The sequence below is a fragment of the Melanerpes formicivorus genome, unplaced genomic scaffold (assembly GCF_026170545.1).
Source record: "Melanerpes formicivorus ecotype bairdi unplaced genomic scaffold, bMelFor1.0.p_v2 SCAF_12, whole genome shotgun sequence".
NCBI lineage: Eukaryota > Metazoa > Chordata > Aves > Piciformes > Picidae > Melanerpes > Melanerpes formicivorus.
In genome coordinates, this window is record NW_027142364.1 from 11841670 (window position 1) to 11858816 (window position 17147).

Sequence of the window (17147 nt, forward strand, 5' to 3'; positions counted from 1 at the left end):
CTTCCCAAAAGTTTATTAAAATCCTGATTTGTAGAGCTGCATTAGAAAAGGAGCAGCTCATTGATGTTTTGCTGTGGGAATCTTCCTGCCTGAAAATGCACTGCAAAGATGGAAAAGCAGAGCTCCTTCTGGAAGGGGTGGACTCCATGGTCATGGTACAATATGGTCTGCTCAGCCTAGAGGAGGAGACTGAGAAGGATTTCATTAATGCTAAAGGGTGAATGGCAGGAGCATGGAACTGGTGCTCAGTGACAGGAGAAGGAGCAGTGGACACAAACTGCAACACAGGCATTTCCATGCAAGCATAAGGAAAAGCTCATTCTCTTTGAGGGTGGTAGAGCCCTGGACCAGGCTGTCCAGAGAGGTTGTGGAATCTGTGTCTCTGGAGGCATTCCAAACCTACCTGGATGTATTCCTGTGTGATTGACTGGGTGATCTTGTACTAGCAGAGGGGACTGAATTAGATCATCTGTGAAAATTGGTCTAGTGCTTTTGCCCAATTAGACCTGAACAGGTGGAAGATGCTCCTTCAAGAAAGAAAAGACACCTAAACTTCAATTTTGAGTAAAAAGGCTCTTGCCACCTATCATACATCAGTGAAATCCTGGGAGGGAGCAGGGATAGGGAAACAAGATTGGAAATAAGCACTTGGATTGTTTTGACCTGGCTGCTCTTATAGCACTGCATTCCTGCAAGTGATGTTCTTGCTCCCTGGCTTGTCTAACTCTCCTGTACTGTGCCTGTGAAGAGGGAGGTCGTAACAGCTTCTTCTGTCCCACTGAGTCCCTGCAGAGGTTCTCACATGGTGTACTGGAATGCCACCACCATTCCAAGCTGAGCAGGCAGGTAACCTGTCTTGTGCAGCTGCTTCCATGGGTGTCATCACTGCATCTGAAAGGCTGCCTCCTGCAAGCACCATAGGATGTATTCCAGAAGCCAAAGCCTGCAGGCTTCCAGTGGCAGCAGCCTGGAGGGGAACCAGCTACCCAAGGCAGGTATATCTGGCACAGTGAGGAGCTGCTCAGTCAGTGGAACTTCAAGAAAAAAGTGATGCTGATGTGGCCCATGAGTCATGCAAAGATTCTAATGTGATCCAGAATAAGAGCATTCACACCCCCAGACACTTTTTCATGTATTTGATTTTTACACATTATATTTATAAAACCTTGCATTGCTAACTAATGTTCTGAGAAGGGAAATGATAAAAGAGCAGCTTTACATGCTGGAACCACTCCAAGTGTGTGGCATGGCCAATGAAACACGCTCTCAAAGCTGTGTAATTCTGTCTGTAGTCCTTATGATGTCACCAGCCCATCACCTTTCTCTTTTAAGTGCAGTGTCTCTGGTATTTTGAATAAACCCACAAAAAGTGCCTCTGCACTACATGGATGTAGGCACACAGGAACATGGACCTGCCAGTCTCACAGATAAAGTAACCATACTGCAGTGATCCTGCTTGAGTGCTTGCAGAAAATGGCATTAGAAAAGACACTTGTCTTGTTTCCTCATTCCACTGGCAGGAGATCCAGGAGATGCCACCTTCTTTTCAGAACAGGTTAATATAAGTGAGTCAGCATGTTGGTAAGTCAGCACAGGGATAGCACTCTGTGGTGAGGATGAAGGTAAGTGTTCAGATCACTTGTTTTCCCCAGTGTTTTTGAGAAGAAAGCCTGGGATTTTGGTTTTGGTAGGCTTGTTGACAGGTTGGCAGCAGCAGAAAAGGTGATTTGGGGACAGCAGCTGGAGATGAAGTGAGCAACAGTGCTCTACCCCACTACTAGGAGAAGGGTTTTACCTTTTAAATTGAAAAGCCCTTTATTTGCCAAAAACGAAAATACAAAGGAAAAATACAAAGATAAAACCATACCAGCACAAAAGGTCTCCAAACTACTTTTACAAAGTCTAAGAACCTTTAGTGTGAAATACTCAGTTCTAAACCCATCACCTAGTGATAAGGACAAGATCAGCTCAAAAGGGTAAGCGCTGCTGTCACGTTCACCTTTCATGCTCTCGATTGAAGTTAATTTTTGATTGCATAGACCTAAGATACTGTGATTTAGAAACACTGCTCCAAAACCATACACCATTGATGCACCACTTCAGTGACCTTTTTTGTTTTTTTTTGGCTTTTCAGGTGTATTTTGTTTCAGTAATTAAGCACAGCACTTGGTTAAGCACTGTACCTCAGTTTTTCCAGTCAGCTTTCTGAAGTTCTCTTAGTTGAGAAGAGCAGAAAAGTTTCTTCTGCAGTGTCCTCTCTAAACCTGCTGTTGACTGGAGTTTCTCCTCACTGTCCATGTCTGTTTGCAACACTGCCGCGCGGTGGCAGGCCGGCAGAAGGGGATCGGTAGTAGCGTTTGGGTTTGCTGACAGAAACTAGTGCAGCAATTACTGCTGAGGCTTTAGAAGGGGAAAAAAAATTCAAGCTAGTACCATTCCACCAGTATGTACACACTCGTAGTACTGCAGAGAGAATATCTGTGAACGTAAAGTAACAAGCAAGGGTTTGGAAAGGCCACAGGACTTCATGTTGCTGGACTAAAGCAGACAAGACAACACACACTGATTGTCTTGTTTCAATCATGCAGAACTGACCGTTGCTCACTTGATTGACTACTCATAAGGAGCAAGGAATCCAGCTCATAACATACCTGTCTGAACTGAAGTGACAATGAAAAGTAAGTAATTGGCTTTAAAGGTTTGCAGCATCTGAAGTGGCATTGATGACTGGAGATAGGAGGCAAAGTCAGAATGAAGTGGACTTGGGGGTGTGACGTTTGGGGGCCAAGGAGCTTAGCAGAGCAGCTATGAGCTTCTGTCTCAATTCTTGAAGCTAAACCTCGAAGGTGATTTTTCCCAGGCCCAGCGTACAGACTTCTCCAAAAAGAAGGCAGACTGGAGTGCTGTGAGATGTAAGGCTGAGGTGATTTGACAGGTTTAATTAAAGCCTCTCTGCCAAAGACAAATAAGGAGAAAGATAAAAGCTCCTGAAGCGGTGGGTGAATTGTTGAGGGAGCAAGAACAGCAGAAACAGGCTCAAAGTATGACCTGGCAAGAACAGAAATGCTAACCCGAAACAGAGGGATGCACCAAGGGTTGCTGGAGCAGCAGATCTTCACAGGCCAGCATGGGCTGTGCTGGCAGCCCAGCACACATTTGCTGCTTGAGAAGAGGCTGTCACTTGCTCACCTAGTGAATTTTCATGTCATTCTCTACTCCCTCTCTCCTTGCATGCATCCCTGGGAATAGCCATCCTTCCTGGAAAATGATGTTGCCCTGAACTCCCATAGTGGGAGGAAATGTAATACACAGAGGTTTAGAATCACTGTGTTGTGATTTTTCAAACCTCATCCAGATGAGGTCCTGAAAAACTTGCTCTAACTTTGAAGCTGGGTGGAATGGAGACTTGTGGAGGTTTCCTTCCAAGCTGAATTCTTCTATTGTTCTGTGTGGCACTAGGAGTGCTGCTTTTCTTTGAGGTTCAAGGACTAGGCCAGGTTTAAACCTTAAAGAGCCAATTACTGAGCTTTTTTGGAATGAGGCTTTACACAGTTGGCAAACTGGATATTCCAAGTACCTGCTGCTTATGGAGTTAAAAAACTGGCAATGCCAAAATAACATGGAAGCTCCATTTCAGCCTAGAATACAGCTCTTCCTGCTCCTTGGAGGAATCTTTGTCTTTGGAAAGACGTAAAATTTTATCAGACGAGTAAAAGGTCACTCTGGACCTGGACAGGGAAGAGAAGTGGTGAACTTCTTTGCCTAGGCTGTTCCTGGTAAAAAGCAGACAGAGCCAGTTACAATTAGTAGTTGTGCAACTTCCTCCTCTGTTCATTTCTGCAGTCACTTCCTTCTTCTGCACTTGGGTCTTTGGAATCACCCTCAAGTAATGCTTTTCCTTGATGAGTTATGGTGAAGATGGAGCTTTGATTCAATGGACGGAAATGGTACACACAAGACAGTGATTTCAACACAACAGCCCAACAGCAAATGTCTTTTTTGATAAACAGGCTAGAAAAACACTTCTGCAGAGACAAAACACCACCCTGAGCAAGAGCCTCTCATGCACAGGAGAATACGCAGAAATATTAACTCTATCTCAAATCCTTAGAGAAACCTCACATCGTGTTGTGCTTTAACTGTCCACAGAGTCACACAAGTAAAATATGTCTGGTAGCAACTGTAAGAGCTTGTGGTTGAAAGCACAAAAGGGGACCTCACTCTCCCCACGTGCAGGCACGCTGCCTTGGTGGCCAGGACAGTAAGGAAAAAAAGGAGAACCTTGTGACTTGCGTTTTAAAAGATTTCTAGACATACATTTAACTGATGATTTGGCAGCTCTTTTGTCACTCCTAGCAGACAGGCAAGGGGACAGAATAGCACAAGACCGAACTGACTGAGAAACAACCACTGCAGTTGGCTGTAGTTGCTAGAGCTGATCATTCGATGCGGGTGTTTATTGCACATCTGGGGACAAAACCATTTCTATACAAAGCAAGCAAGGTGCAGTCACCATTTTTAATGAGCGTGCCTGATAACACATTGTAAAAAGCCTTTCTGATAGAAATTACTGTATTGCAATTACACAGGAAGAGAAGGAGGGCTCTCAGGTTACACTGTACAAAAAGCACATTGCTCCAATGGCAGATTTAAGAAAAATCCCTAAGTGTCCTGGGACTGAACGCTATCCAGTTTGAAAGATCTCAACTAAATGTCTTCCATGTCTTCATGCTGAGATGTCTGAGACAGACAAACTAGTTGACTTGTCTCCACTTTCAGGGGGAGATAAGACTTCATCTGTGTCATAGTCATCTTCAAATGATCTGCAAAAATAAAAGGTAGGTCTTTACAAGCTGTATTTCAGTGAAAGCATTTTCAGATCAGTTATTTCAGTGGCTGCTAAAGCAGCTGGCTAAAATACAGCAGTATGCAAGATGTTAAGCTCCAGAAGGGTATTTATTAGGCACTGAAAACAGTGTGGCAATAACCAGTATTCTGACAGCTGGCAAGAACTCGTGCTCCCATCCATCCTCGTGTGTAAATTCTGGAACAACTTTCCTCTGGTGTCCACTGTAATAGATTTTTAATCCAGATTCAGTAGCAATGGTCAGTAGCTGACAGTAGCCTTAATAGGTCTGAACTGTTCCAAAGTAAAATTGTCCAGCCACACATCCAGGCCCTAGAGGAGTGCTGGCTTGCTCATACTTGCACAGAAATGCCTGGTTTCCAAAGCACCTTCTGGATTAAGGTACATTTTGATATCCACAGAAGAACAATTATGGCCATGCTGTCATGTTCCTCTCTCACATGGTTTCAAGTTTAGTGTTTACAGCCTGAGGAGGTTTGGCAGTGAAGTCTCAGCTCCAGCCAGTTGGGTTCCATGCTCTACAGCAGAAGATGTTGCTTTGGGGATCTCATACCATTCCTATTCCTGAGAAATGATGGTTTTTAAGATGTTTTCCCTCTAGACGTGGCACACTACAGGTTTACTTCTCAGGTCTCCCAAATTCAAACCCATCTTTTTGTTCTAAAAGCAATGAAAATGCTGCTGCTTATGAAGGAAATGTTGCAGCAGATGTTCCAATGGCAAGCACAGGCATAGCTCTGGTTTGTTCAGTAAACTGTGCTACAACAAGGTTATCTCCTTCAACAGCCAAGCATGGGTGGTGCCAAGAGGGAATTGTCTACCCCATCTTGTGCTGTTTTTCCTGTTGCTAACCTAGTGAATACTTGGAGCCTATCACTATCTATTTCCTGCTGTGGGAAGGATTCTATGCTATAGTCTGGCGATCTGTGTGAATTAAACAGCACTGGTATCTTCTCTTCCATAGAAAGCACCTGCTTAGTAATTCTGCCACCTTCTGGATCTCTGCATAACTGGGAGAAGGGAGACAATGGTCTGGATCCTTCACCAGTAACTGTTCTGATCATGCACGAAAGGACACTATGCCCTCTTTCTGCTCAGGTGGTGGGAGCCTGTGTGGCCCTGCCAGCACCCTGCTCCCCACCTGGGAGAGGATTCTGCACCTTTGTACCTGCCTCAGATTTCCCAATGGCTTTTTGGTTTAAGATGATGCAGCTGAGGAAAACTTTTTATTTCCATTTGGATGCTGTTCTTAGGAATGCTGCTTTTGTGTCCCTTTTTCTTTCAATTTTACCAATTTCTGTTAGCTTTATCCTCTTTTTTCCTATACACAGAATGTGACCCCTTTTTTGTGCAGTTTTTCTTTGCCTTTTGCTTCTAGACTAAACCTTCTCATGTCTGCTTCAAAAGGTGCTTGCCATTGTTCTTTTCCACTTTACTATTTTACTCCTTAAGGCTCAACAGTGCCTGCCTTTCCCCTCAGAAAAAAATTGCTTGTCCCCTTTACAGCTAGGAAGCATCCATGGGATAGCTTTTCCATCAGATTAGCACTAAAGATAATCACCTTCTCTCCTTGCAGGCCAGTTTCAAAACTCCACAGTCCCATGGGCTCATGTAGGTTAAACACCCTTTCCTCAAGGCTTAGCCATGGCAACTTGAGATTGTTTTGAGAAGGCAAATTACTCCAGCAAATTCTTTGTCCTTCCTTATGCTGCTCGGTTCATGAAAGTGAGTAACTGAGCTAAGAGGGAGCATGAGTGAGTAACAAAAAAGGTCTAATCTGCCTAAACCAACCTTATCTGATCCTGAGTCTTTGTACCACCTATCCAACTCTGAGCAGGACTGCTCTACATTCTGGCCTTGCTCCTTGTTGCTCAGGTGAAGGGGATTTTTCCTATCAACAGCTGATAAAATATGGCTTCTTCCTCTCTTTCTCTTCCTCTGGTGAAGGATCTCCTTCCATGAAAGCAGCAGTGGCTTCCATGTATGTCAGCTGGCTCAAACTGGTTTCTGGAACAGTGAACAAAGCAGCCATAGCCTGGATTGCAAGCAAAGATTGCTGCAAGGCCATTGCTTCTATCAGCATTAAGAGCTTGTGTTGGTCAGATTCAGCTGTTGGTTCAGCCCTCAAACACCTGTACACTGACCAGGAAACAGACTCTCTTCTTTGAGTCTCATACTGAGAGTATTGCTGAGAAGTTTTCAGATCAGCTGAAGATTCCAGTGAAACATGATGCTTCACTGTTGTCTTGAGCAAGACAAAACATTTCTCTTATTTTGTCATCTGCAGCTCTCAGTAGCATCCCTAAAGTCACTCTGAAGCTCCACTATGTCTTGATGGGATTCTACAGGAGCAGTAATCTCTTATGAGCAAGCTTGCAGCCAGCCAGCCAATGAGTGGTTCTAGAAACCTTCCATCCAGAGAAGCTATGGACAGGGCATTGTCACAGAAGTGGTATGCACAAATTCATCTGCAGTTGCTGACTGGTGGTTACTTTCAAATGTACTAGTAAGACAAATAGCAGATTTCAGATTTTGTCACCTAACAGCCAAAAATCTTCAGGTCTCCAATAGATCTCATAGTCTTGGTTTTGTCCCTGCTCCCCATTTCTGTTATCCTCAAAGGACAGCAGAAACACTGCCTGTGCAGAAACTCAATGCCTGTTTCTGGCAAATTTGTCTGGGTGTCCTTTTCTCCTGCATGGTCTGTTGCTATGCTCCACAAATGAGATCTAATCCTGCTGCCATGACTACAGAGCTTTTCAGGGGCTCTTAAAAGCAAGTAGCAAGGTTGCTGACATGCTCTTTACAGGAAGACACAGAACTGTTTCAGAGAGGCTTCAAAAATCCAGTATCACCTGCACTTTTCCTCTGGTTTTGGTGAGTTTGGGGACTCATTGTCCTGCAAAGCTTTTATGGCAGACTTCAATTTCTTTTTTGTGCAAAGGACACAGGTGTTGTAAAGCAGCTGCAGGGAAACAGCAATTTTATCTTCCAGCCTGCGTTACCTCATTTTCCATTGTGAAGGCCACAAATAGGCAAAGCACCTCAAAGGAGATGAGGGAACAGCCCATAGCTGTTTGGATGCACATCACAGGGAGAGATGGAAACAGAGGTCTCAATAGCTTTGCAAAGCTCTGTGGCTAATGAGTAGGTGCAACTGTTATCCCAAGCAATTCCCAGTGTGGGAAGTTTTAAAATTATGCACTCTTCTCAGTACTTTAATGGCTCTACAAATACTGCTCAAGAATGGAGGAAATCCTGAATCATGCAGGATTAGCATGGGGTAAGCACTTTCTGGAGGTTTGTCTTATTAACCTGTAAACTTTGAGAAACACTCTTAAGAAGATTCTAATACAGACACACATTTAACAGATAATTATAGAGTCTCTATTAGGAGCCTCTGCAGGAAGCCCTTGCACACAGAATGGTTCTGGAGCAACTGCTCTGCCTAAATTCATTGACTCTAATGATAGTTGGAGTGTCTGTTCATAGTTTTACAGTTGGCTGCAAAAATGAGCGTAGGGATGATCTTAAAAGTCTCTTCCAACCAAAATAATTGTATGGTTCTATGATTCCATGGGTGTTTTACAAAAAAGGCCTCACCCAACTCAGCTCAAACACAGCTTATGAAGAACACACAGTAACAGGCATGAGGTTTGGCAGAAAGTAAAATAATTTGGCTAAAGAAGGTCTCCACTAGGTATAATAAATGTAACAGAGCTATACTTTCTAATCTATGACAGTGTGACATGGTCCATACATGGCCAAGACCCCCAAAAGTCATTTGATCTGTTTTTGTATGGCTACCAAAACAAAAAGGCTTTGTCCTTTCCCCCAGCTATCTTCCTTACTTCAGTAGATGTAGCTGAGTCAAATGGCTGCCCACAAAGCAGCCCATTGTGACAAATCTACCAGTACTGCCTTTGGGAAGCAACTGTTTCAGGCTTCATGTGCTGCAGTGCTGAGTCCAAACGCTAAGTCCACGAGTCCCCTACCTCTGTTCCAAGTGGCAGGTACATGCTCCTGTGTCCCTGGGGCTTACCCTTCTTGTAACTGCTCATTCCCAGACTCCTCAGCCACGAGAATCTCGTACTCCTCTGCAGCATACCTGTCCCAGTCAGAGGGTTCAGGGCCATCATTTTCAATGTCCTAAAAAGACCAGACAGTCAAGCACATCTCTCTACATCTATTTACACATAAAGGGACAGTAAGGCACTGTGTAGTAACAGGGGCCCCCAGCAGAAGAGAGACAAGGACCTGCTGGAGTGGGTCCCGAGGAGGGCCACAAAGATGATCAGAGGGCTGGAGCACCTCTCCTACGAAGACAGGCTGAAAGAACTGGGGCTGTTCAGCCTGGAAAAGAGAAGGCTCAGGGAGACCTTACAACTACATTTCAGGATCTGAATGGGACTCACAGGAAAGCTGGGGAAGGACTGTTTGGAAGGGCTTGTAGTGATAGGATGAGAAGCAATGGTTTTAAACTGGAGCAGGGTAGATTTAGGTTGGATGTCAGGAAGAAATTCTTTACAATGAGAGTGGTGAAATACTGGAACAGGCTGCCCAGGGATGTGATTGAGGCCCTGTCCCTGGTGGCATTCAAGATCAGACTTGATGTGGCCCTGGGCAGCCTGATCTAGTTGGAGATGCCCTTGCTGACTGCAGGGGGTTGGACAAGATGGCTTTTGAGGGTTCCTTCCAACCCAACGCTCAGTTGGTTGGGTGGTGTTGGATGATAGGTTGGGCACGATCTTAAAGGTCTCTTCCAACCTGGTCTGGTCTATTCTATTCTAACTGAAAAACACAAAAGCCACAATTTCCTCTGGTATTTTCTCTGCTTGGGAAGAGAGGAGGACGAATGACATTGCAGTCAAGCTGATAACCAGACACCATCTGCAACATAGAAACCTTACATCTAGTCTACTACCTATGGCCTAGACACAGAGCTGGCATCTCATCTGCCTTGGCTTCTGTGGTGTAAAGGCCTGTCTCTCTGGTTTTGTTTAGGCTATGGAAAATGTCTAGGTGCTGCTTTAAGGATCAGTATCCAACTCAGGTATTTAATGACCCTTCACATGTAGCTAACTGCAGCTGTGAAGGGGATGTGAACAGACAAATGGGATCTCAGATTCTGAATCTCTCAGCATCTTTCTAAAGTGAGTGAACCATGCTGCCTCCCAGTGCAGCTCCGGGGGCAACTTGTGATCGACTGGTCTACTTGTGAAAAAAGTTTTCTTATCTCCAGCTGGATTTTTCCTACACCCAAGCAGCATTCCAAAGATGTGTTTGACAAGGCCTGTATCTGAAAAATAAGTGATGTATACCTTTTGCACTGCAAAGGGATCCCTCTGTTCATTGTCCAGGTACTTCTCTAAATTGAAGAAGGTGTTGTAGAACACATGAGCCATCTTGCACCTCTTCAGGTCTCGCAAGGTTACTCTCCCTGGAGGGAAAAAAAAAACCCAACAAACAAACAGAGTTTTGTGTTACTTAATTCTTACTTAGTCTTATTGAAGTTTTCATTATAACACCAGTATGCCAGAACATTACAAAATTTCTTCCCAAGTCATTCAAAGATTTTAACATTATTCAGTAAACGAGTCTGTTTGTTAGGCCTAAGTCTCACAGACGTATGGAGATTTCCCACGTTCCTGTGAAATGTGGAAGAATGTGAAGGGGGATTCTCCAGTCAGCATGTCCCATGGCTGGATTATATATGAGGCTTGTTGCTCCAGTTCCAGCAAGTTAATTCACAAGGTCTCTTGTTTCAGTATTTTGGACCTTCTGATGCATAACATTATAACACAATAGCCACTGTTTAGACCTTGACTTTGTGCAGTAATTTCAGCCCTGTGATTCTAACACAAGGCTCCACCTACCATTGGGTTTCATTATACCATCACTTCCTCGATCCACCTTAGGTCAAAGAAGATGGAACTCCTATTAAACAGGACTTACCTTCCCTCTCTGGCTTAACAAGATCAAGCATCTGACACAGCAGGTCATGGAAGGGCAGTGGTTCTATACCCATTACTTCCATCCGCTCGCACTGCTCCTCATAGAAGTACTCCAGTTCATACATCGAGAGCACTCCATCCCCATCCAGGTCCATGCACCGAAACCAGTACTCAATGCTAGGGGAAAAAAAGCCAAGAGAGCACAGCACAGCACTAGGATATCCATTCAGCAGAAATCAGCAGAACACATTCCCCTTCCCCCATCCTCTAATGCTCTTCTGTCCAAAGGCTGGCATGAGGTAACTTAAAGGGATTGATGACTAGCCAAACCATTTAATAATACATGAAAACTCTGCTCTTTGTCCCCAAGAAACACCAATTATTGGGCCAAATGTTGAAAGTAAGTTGTTTTCTTCCTAATAATCACTGGAACCCAAGCTGCCATCTCCTGTAGAAAGCAGTAGGCCACAGAAGTTTGTAGGATCTTATCTGCTCATCTCCATACTTTTACTAAGCCACAGAAATCAGTCAGACCTTGTAGCACTCCTTTTGTCTTCCTCTGAAATCAGGAGCCACACAAAATCGGCGTAAGTCATGCGGCCTTCCTTTTGAACTTCATTGCCTCTGGAAGACACATGAAAAAAATCAGCACCACCAAATCACAAGGCAGCTAAATACTCAAAGTGTTATCAAACATTTTTTCAGAAGCCCCAAATCATTGATGAGAGAAAGTGGGGCACTGTTACCCACTCCACCGCACCAGCCCTTGTCTGCTTGGCAACAGGCACAGTATTTGCTGCCTTGTTGCAACTGCAGAGTTAAGGCTCATCTACCACATCCCTTCCCACAATAACTGCTAGGCTGTTTTGGCTGTTTGGAGACTTAAAAGCAGTGCTCTCCAGCTACCCCTGTGCCACTCTGGGACACAAACACATACTGCTTGCACATCCCCTTTGGTTATGCCCAGCTTTTTCTACAATGAGGTCTATAAGTGACGATTGTATGGGATTTCTTTTCTCATTTGCTTTCTTAGGGAAGTCTCATTCCATTTTCAGGTAGCTCCAACTGGAGCACCACATTGAAAGCCATTCAGATCAGTGGAGATTTTTGGAGAGTATCTTGCATTTCTAATCAGCCTGAGAGAAATGTCTATTATTCTATCCCTGACCAGTATGCTGGTCCTCACCTCACCACTGCACCGCTGAATATTCGCTCAATGATCCTGTTTGATAAGGCTGGAAACAAAGAAAACATGGAGTAAATGAAACTATGTGTCAAACAAGTAACTACAACCAGTTGTTCCATCCACACAAAGCCATTTCCCATTGCTAAAAAAACACCTTACTGGTCTCTTTAGCACCACTTTGTAGAAATCAAATATGATCCTCTCAGTGTGTCTACCTTTGCATGCTCCCAAATACCATATTTCCCCATAAATACTGCAACCATGTGTTATCTGGGGTCATGAACACAGGCAGTGGTACTCCTGTTTGCTGCTGTAAGATTTCTCACATAAGCAAATCCTGCTAATTGAAGGAGATTATTTCAGTGTGTATCACAAAAGTCCAATTATCAAGCAAAAGTCACACATCAAATCCCTACCAAACACTTCTTGGCAGAGCACAAGCAGTGGCAATCCTGCTGCAGGGAAGGACAATGAAAACCAAGCATCGTTCTGGGCGAAGGGAAAGGCTCTGCCAGCCAGGAAATGTGCGGGATAGACTATTGGCAGAGCCATCAGCCAAGCAGCAAGTACCAGTCTTGAGCAGGGCTTACACACTGACCTCACCCTCACAGATTGGTGACCCATTTCCTTCAGACCCCCACCTTAGCCCCTTCTACATGTTCTCCATCAGTTACGACACACCAGCCAGGCAGGTGCCACCTGCAGCAGCTCTCAGCTCTCCCTGCCCCAGTGCTGACAGGCTGCTGCACCACTACACTGATGGCTTCTCCCCTTCACTCTGCCCACAGCACTCCTATTTTGGTCTCCCCAGCACCCTGTGCTCTCAAGCCTCCTGTGCAATAAATACTCCAGCCTCCAAGCAGGGACCAAGTCTCCCCTATCACCTATCCCAAGTCAGATACTCTTCCATTCTCACTTCATCCAACCCTCTTTTCAATGCTCCTAGACCCAGTGATTGCTACACTCATCCAGAACCTCCATGGCCATCCCATAAACACCTGACCTCAGGCCACAAGGGATGCTACACCACTCTGACACATACATACCTACAGCACGATTATCACATCCCTCTCCTTTTTTATTTCAGCCCACTAGGATCTTGGCTCCTACAAAACACTGTTGCTAACCCCAGAGCTCCAGCAATGACTGACAACTTGTGACACCTCCAGATCCTTGTAGCCCTGCACAGAGTCCTTTACTACACAATTCATGTTTCCTGTCAACCTCCAGTCACATGTTGTGTCCAAACATCCCCTTTCCCCAAATCTTCTTCTCCGTCCTAGACCTGCTTTCCTAAATTGTACAGCAATCACATGAAGAATCCAAGGCAGGTTTTTCTTCAGGATTAAACATGATAGTCAATAACTCAAGCTCTCATCCAAGATATTACATTGTGAGTCCTAACAGGTAAGCACATGGGCAACATGGATAATCCTAAAAAGAGCTGACTTGAGTGCCTCTATCTAGCACAACACATAGAGAACAAGCACCTTTGGATTTTGTAGCCCTTTGTGGGTTTGTATTCCATTAACCCAGCATGGCCCTTGAACCTATGAAAACTCATAGGCTCTACTTGTAGAAGGGAGTTTCACATTGAATTTAGAGAGACAGTCTTCAGAGGGCATGTGCAAATTGAAATTCACCAAGCTTCACTGGACTCAGAATTTCTCCACACATAAGGAGATTGCTTTTCAACAATCTTTGAAGTTCACCCAGGCTGACCCTTGTTGTTTCTACTTCCAAGTTGCTGCAAAACTCTTTGCAAATAATAAGCAAATTTTAAGACATTATTTCATCTTGTCCTTCTGGCAATGAACCACTTACAAACAGAAGCTCCTTCTCAGGCTCTTCATACAGAAAAGAGTTTGTACTGCATTTTGTCCATGTCTAAGCTCCTGCAACTGGCTCAATTTACATTTTTTGAGGCACCACATTAGAGATTTACTCTTTATTAGGAACATTCTATTTTCACCCATCTGCTTCGTCCCACCTAAGCTTGGAGGCAGCATACCTTGATCACTGTACCTAGCCAGATCCTTCTGGCTGATGTAAAGATCATGGTCAGTATCCAGCTCCCAGAATTTACAGTATATAACATAGAAGTGTTCATAGGAGAAATAATCTGTGATCTGATTTATGTCATCCTCTTCTTCCAAAAGGGCAAGAGTCTGAAAGAGTACAAATAAAATGGGAAGTTAAACCAAGACAAAGATGGGGTTCAGCAGCCAAACTCCTCCAACCTCTGTGGAGGTTGGGTGAACACAGCACTGAGAGCTACTCCAAAAACGTAGCCTTTTTGCCCTAAACAAGATTCTGTTGCTGTATTCCATACCAGGTACTTGTGGAGCATCTGGCCTGGCCATCCTGGCTAACATATGTATACAGGTATCTCTGCCACTCCTGTGAAAAATTTATGCTAACTTTCAGCTACAGTAAAGGAGAAGGCAGACAAACAGGAACACAACTGCTGTCTCAGCTGGGATCTGTTACTTGTGAAACAGCTTCAACCTGTAACAGTAACTCTTGGAATCATTTACAACAGCAAGTCCACAGTCCTCCATCACACATCATTGCCTGGCTCCTGATGGGCAAAGTCAAGTCTCACTCCAGAGTCATGCCTGGACTAGGGAAGGAGGAGTGGATCCCAAGCAGATCAAACCAGTCATACCGATTTTCTTGAGCTGTCTTTGACAGGAATTAACCTGGTTTAATTGGGAAGCTTTGACAGATTTCCAACCATGGCATGCTAACATGCCTTGTTAGAAAACATTTAGTCACAATGTTCTTGTTTCATTTCCACTTCACACTTACCACTGACCTTCACTCCACCTTCACACCCACAGGAGGGTATTGGGCATTTACCAATGCCACCACCCTGCTTGCCCTTGTCCTAGTGCTGGGGCCATGGGACACCAGACAGCCTTCAGTCTATTAAATTATGGTGGCAGGAATGTGAAAGAGCTAAGTCTCAAGCAAGCTATAGGTCTGTCCTCCCCTGCCCTTAGAGCTTCTCAGAAAAGAGGAGGTGAAACACTGCCTAGGAGCTAGCCCCGGGAGTTGTATCTGTGCTGCGCTATATAGGTACTGATAGTTCAATGTCAGCTTTCAGTCATCTCCACACCTGAGGAACCCAACTGATTCTCAACAAGTCTCATATCCTGACATCAATCAGGTTCAGTGAAGTGCCATGCTGGCATGACAGGATGACACTGCCAGACCTGCAATATTCTAACCTGCTGACACTTGAGTCTAAAAAACTCTCACCACTCAGTAGCCTCTTCAGATTTTTCATCTCTCTCCATTTCTTTGCAAATTAAAATCACCTGAGGAGAGTTTCAATAACTGATTTTTTTTTCTAATTCATGCCAAAATACACTGTTTACACATGCAGCACACCACTGCCCAAGCAAAACCGTGGCCTCAGAGCAGAACTGCCAATGCTGCAGGAGAAGAAAGGCAGAAGTAAATAAGGATAAAGAGTAGTGCATAAAGGGAGAAAATAAGTGAGTAAAAGGTAAGCTGTGAGGATTTGTTTATATTAGAGGTTAGGGAGGGACTGGGATCAGAGGGCTTGGACTGGCAAGCAACAATCCAAGAGAACACTCATTTTTTTCATTAGTTGACGTGATCAGTGGGGCAGATTATGTTTGAGAGGGAGAAGACTGTGAATTCATGCTTGAGGCTTTTGAGGAATAAAGCAAACTACATCTGGAAGGAAGAACAGGATGCAGTAGAAAAGTCTCACTGCTTTAGCAGAGCTTTCAGCCTAAAGATATTTTTCCTTTTGAAGTTGGGCTGGAGGTGAGCAGTTTTGACTTATAATCATACAATTGTTTCAGTAAGACAAGACTTTTTTAGATCAAGTCCAACCATTATCTAACTCTACCATATCTGCTTGGTGTAGCTTCAGAGCAGGTGCAGTTTCCCCTGACCTTCTATCAGTGCACTCCTGGCTACACCAGTCCTTTGTCTTCTCTCATCTCAACTCTGACAACTCCTCCACTAGCTCCAGCACTCTCCTGGCACTGAGCCTTTGGACTCCCTCACTGTTTAGTACACAGGTAAAGGAACAAAGGTATGATGCATGCTGTATCTTGTTCAGGCAGAAACCAGCATACTTGCAAGAAGTTGCTTTTCCTCAGCTCTGTTAGAGTGATCTTCCCAGACCAGGATCGATTGACGGTGTAGAATATTCTCTGTATAACCTGCAACACATGAACAGTGCTCTTGAAGTCAAACTCCTGAAATACACCAGCTTGGGAATTTAAATGTAGTAAGTTATTTTGTTTATTCATGCATTCTAAGGGGACTTCTTTGAAAACTGATTTGTGATGGGTTTTTTTATTGATGCTACTATTCTTAACTCACTATGCAATCTGAAAGAAACATCTGCTCCTGAAACAGTACTATCCATTTCCACTCTGCAAAGATTTTCACTGCTCCTAATTCACACCGTTGAGCGTGCAGATGCATTATTTATGTCTGCAAATATGTTCAAAGTGCTGATGAAGCACATGGAAAACAAGTTTTTGCAGGTTTTAGACATTGTAGCTTGCATGGATCTCAGCTGAAAGAGTTCTGCACAAGAAAAAAAAAAAGTAAATCTAGACTTCTGAAGAGGAAGTGGGACATGTAAATGAAAGCCACAACTGATATCTGACCCATTGTTTCAATAACAATGCCTCATCTTCAGTGGCTCCACTGAAAGTAAGCAACAGATTACCTATCTACTTTATCTTAGGTAGGTGTCAACCTAATTTGTCTTCTGTACTGATCTGCCTCTAGTGAAAGTGAACAGAAAGCGTGAGGGGAAATGCACAGAATTCTGAGGACTCAAGAGAAACAGTTCACAGTATGAGACTGAGAACGCTGCCAAGTACCTAAAAAAGCAAGCTGAATACTTCCTAGTTGGCTCCTTCTTAGCTTGGCAAATATCACAAAGTGGGGGGGAAATGCAAATATGTGATTGAGTACATTCAAGAACATAACAGAGGAAAACAAACAGCTTCAAGAGAAATTAGAAATATAATTGTTTTGACTATCAGCACTGAAATCTAGGGAATATAATTCTGTCAACCAAACCTAAGACAAGCCAACCTTTGATGCCTCTGGTATCATAACATACAATCCCAGAATTTTG

The 17147-nt window shown here is 44.0% G+C and overlaps 1 protein-coding gene across 3 annotated transcripts in view; it reads right to left on the reverse strand.

Moving 5' to 3' along the window:
* Positions 1-4426: 4426 nt before the first annotated feature.
* PPP2R3A (protein phosphatase 2 regulatory subunit B''alpha) overlaps positions 4427-17147 on the reverse strand; it is a 54111-nt gene continuing 41390 nt past the window's right edge. For 2 of the 3 annotated variants that reach the window (XM_068145379.1, XM_068145381.1), the window contains 8 exons: positions 16126-16212; positions 14019-14175; positions 12008-12056; positions 11356-11445; positions 10823-10998; positions 10189-10307; positions 8910-9016; positions 4427-4823 (listed from right to left, as the gene is read on the reverse strand). In XM_068145379.1, coding sequence (XP_068001480.1) covers positions 4727-4823; positions 8910-9016; positions 10189-10307; positions 10823-10998; positions 11356-11445; positions 12008-12056; positions 14019-14175; positions 16126-16212 — 882 coding nt within the window. In that variant the 3' untranslated portion in view covers positions 4427-4726. Of the gene's footprint in view, positions 4824-8862; positions 9017-10188; positions 10308-10822; positions 10999-11355; positions 11446-12007; positions 12057-14018; positions 14176-16125; positions 16213-17147 lie in introns of all 3 variants that reach the window. The other variant, XM_068145380.1, reaches the window with a different exon arrangement.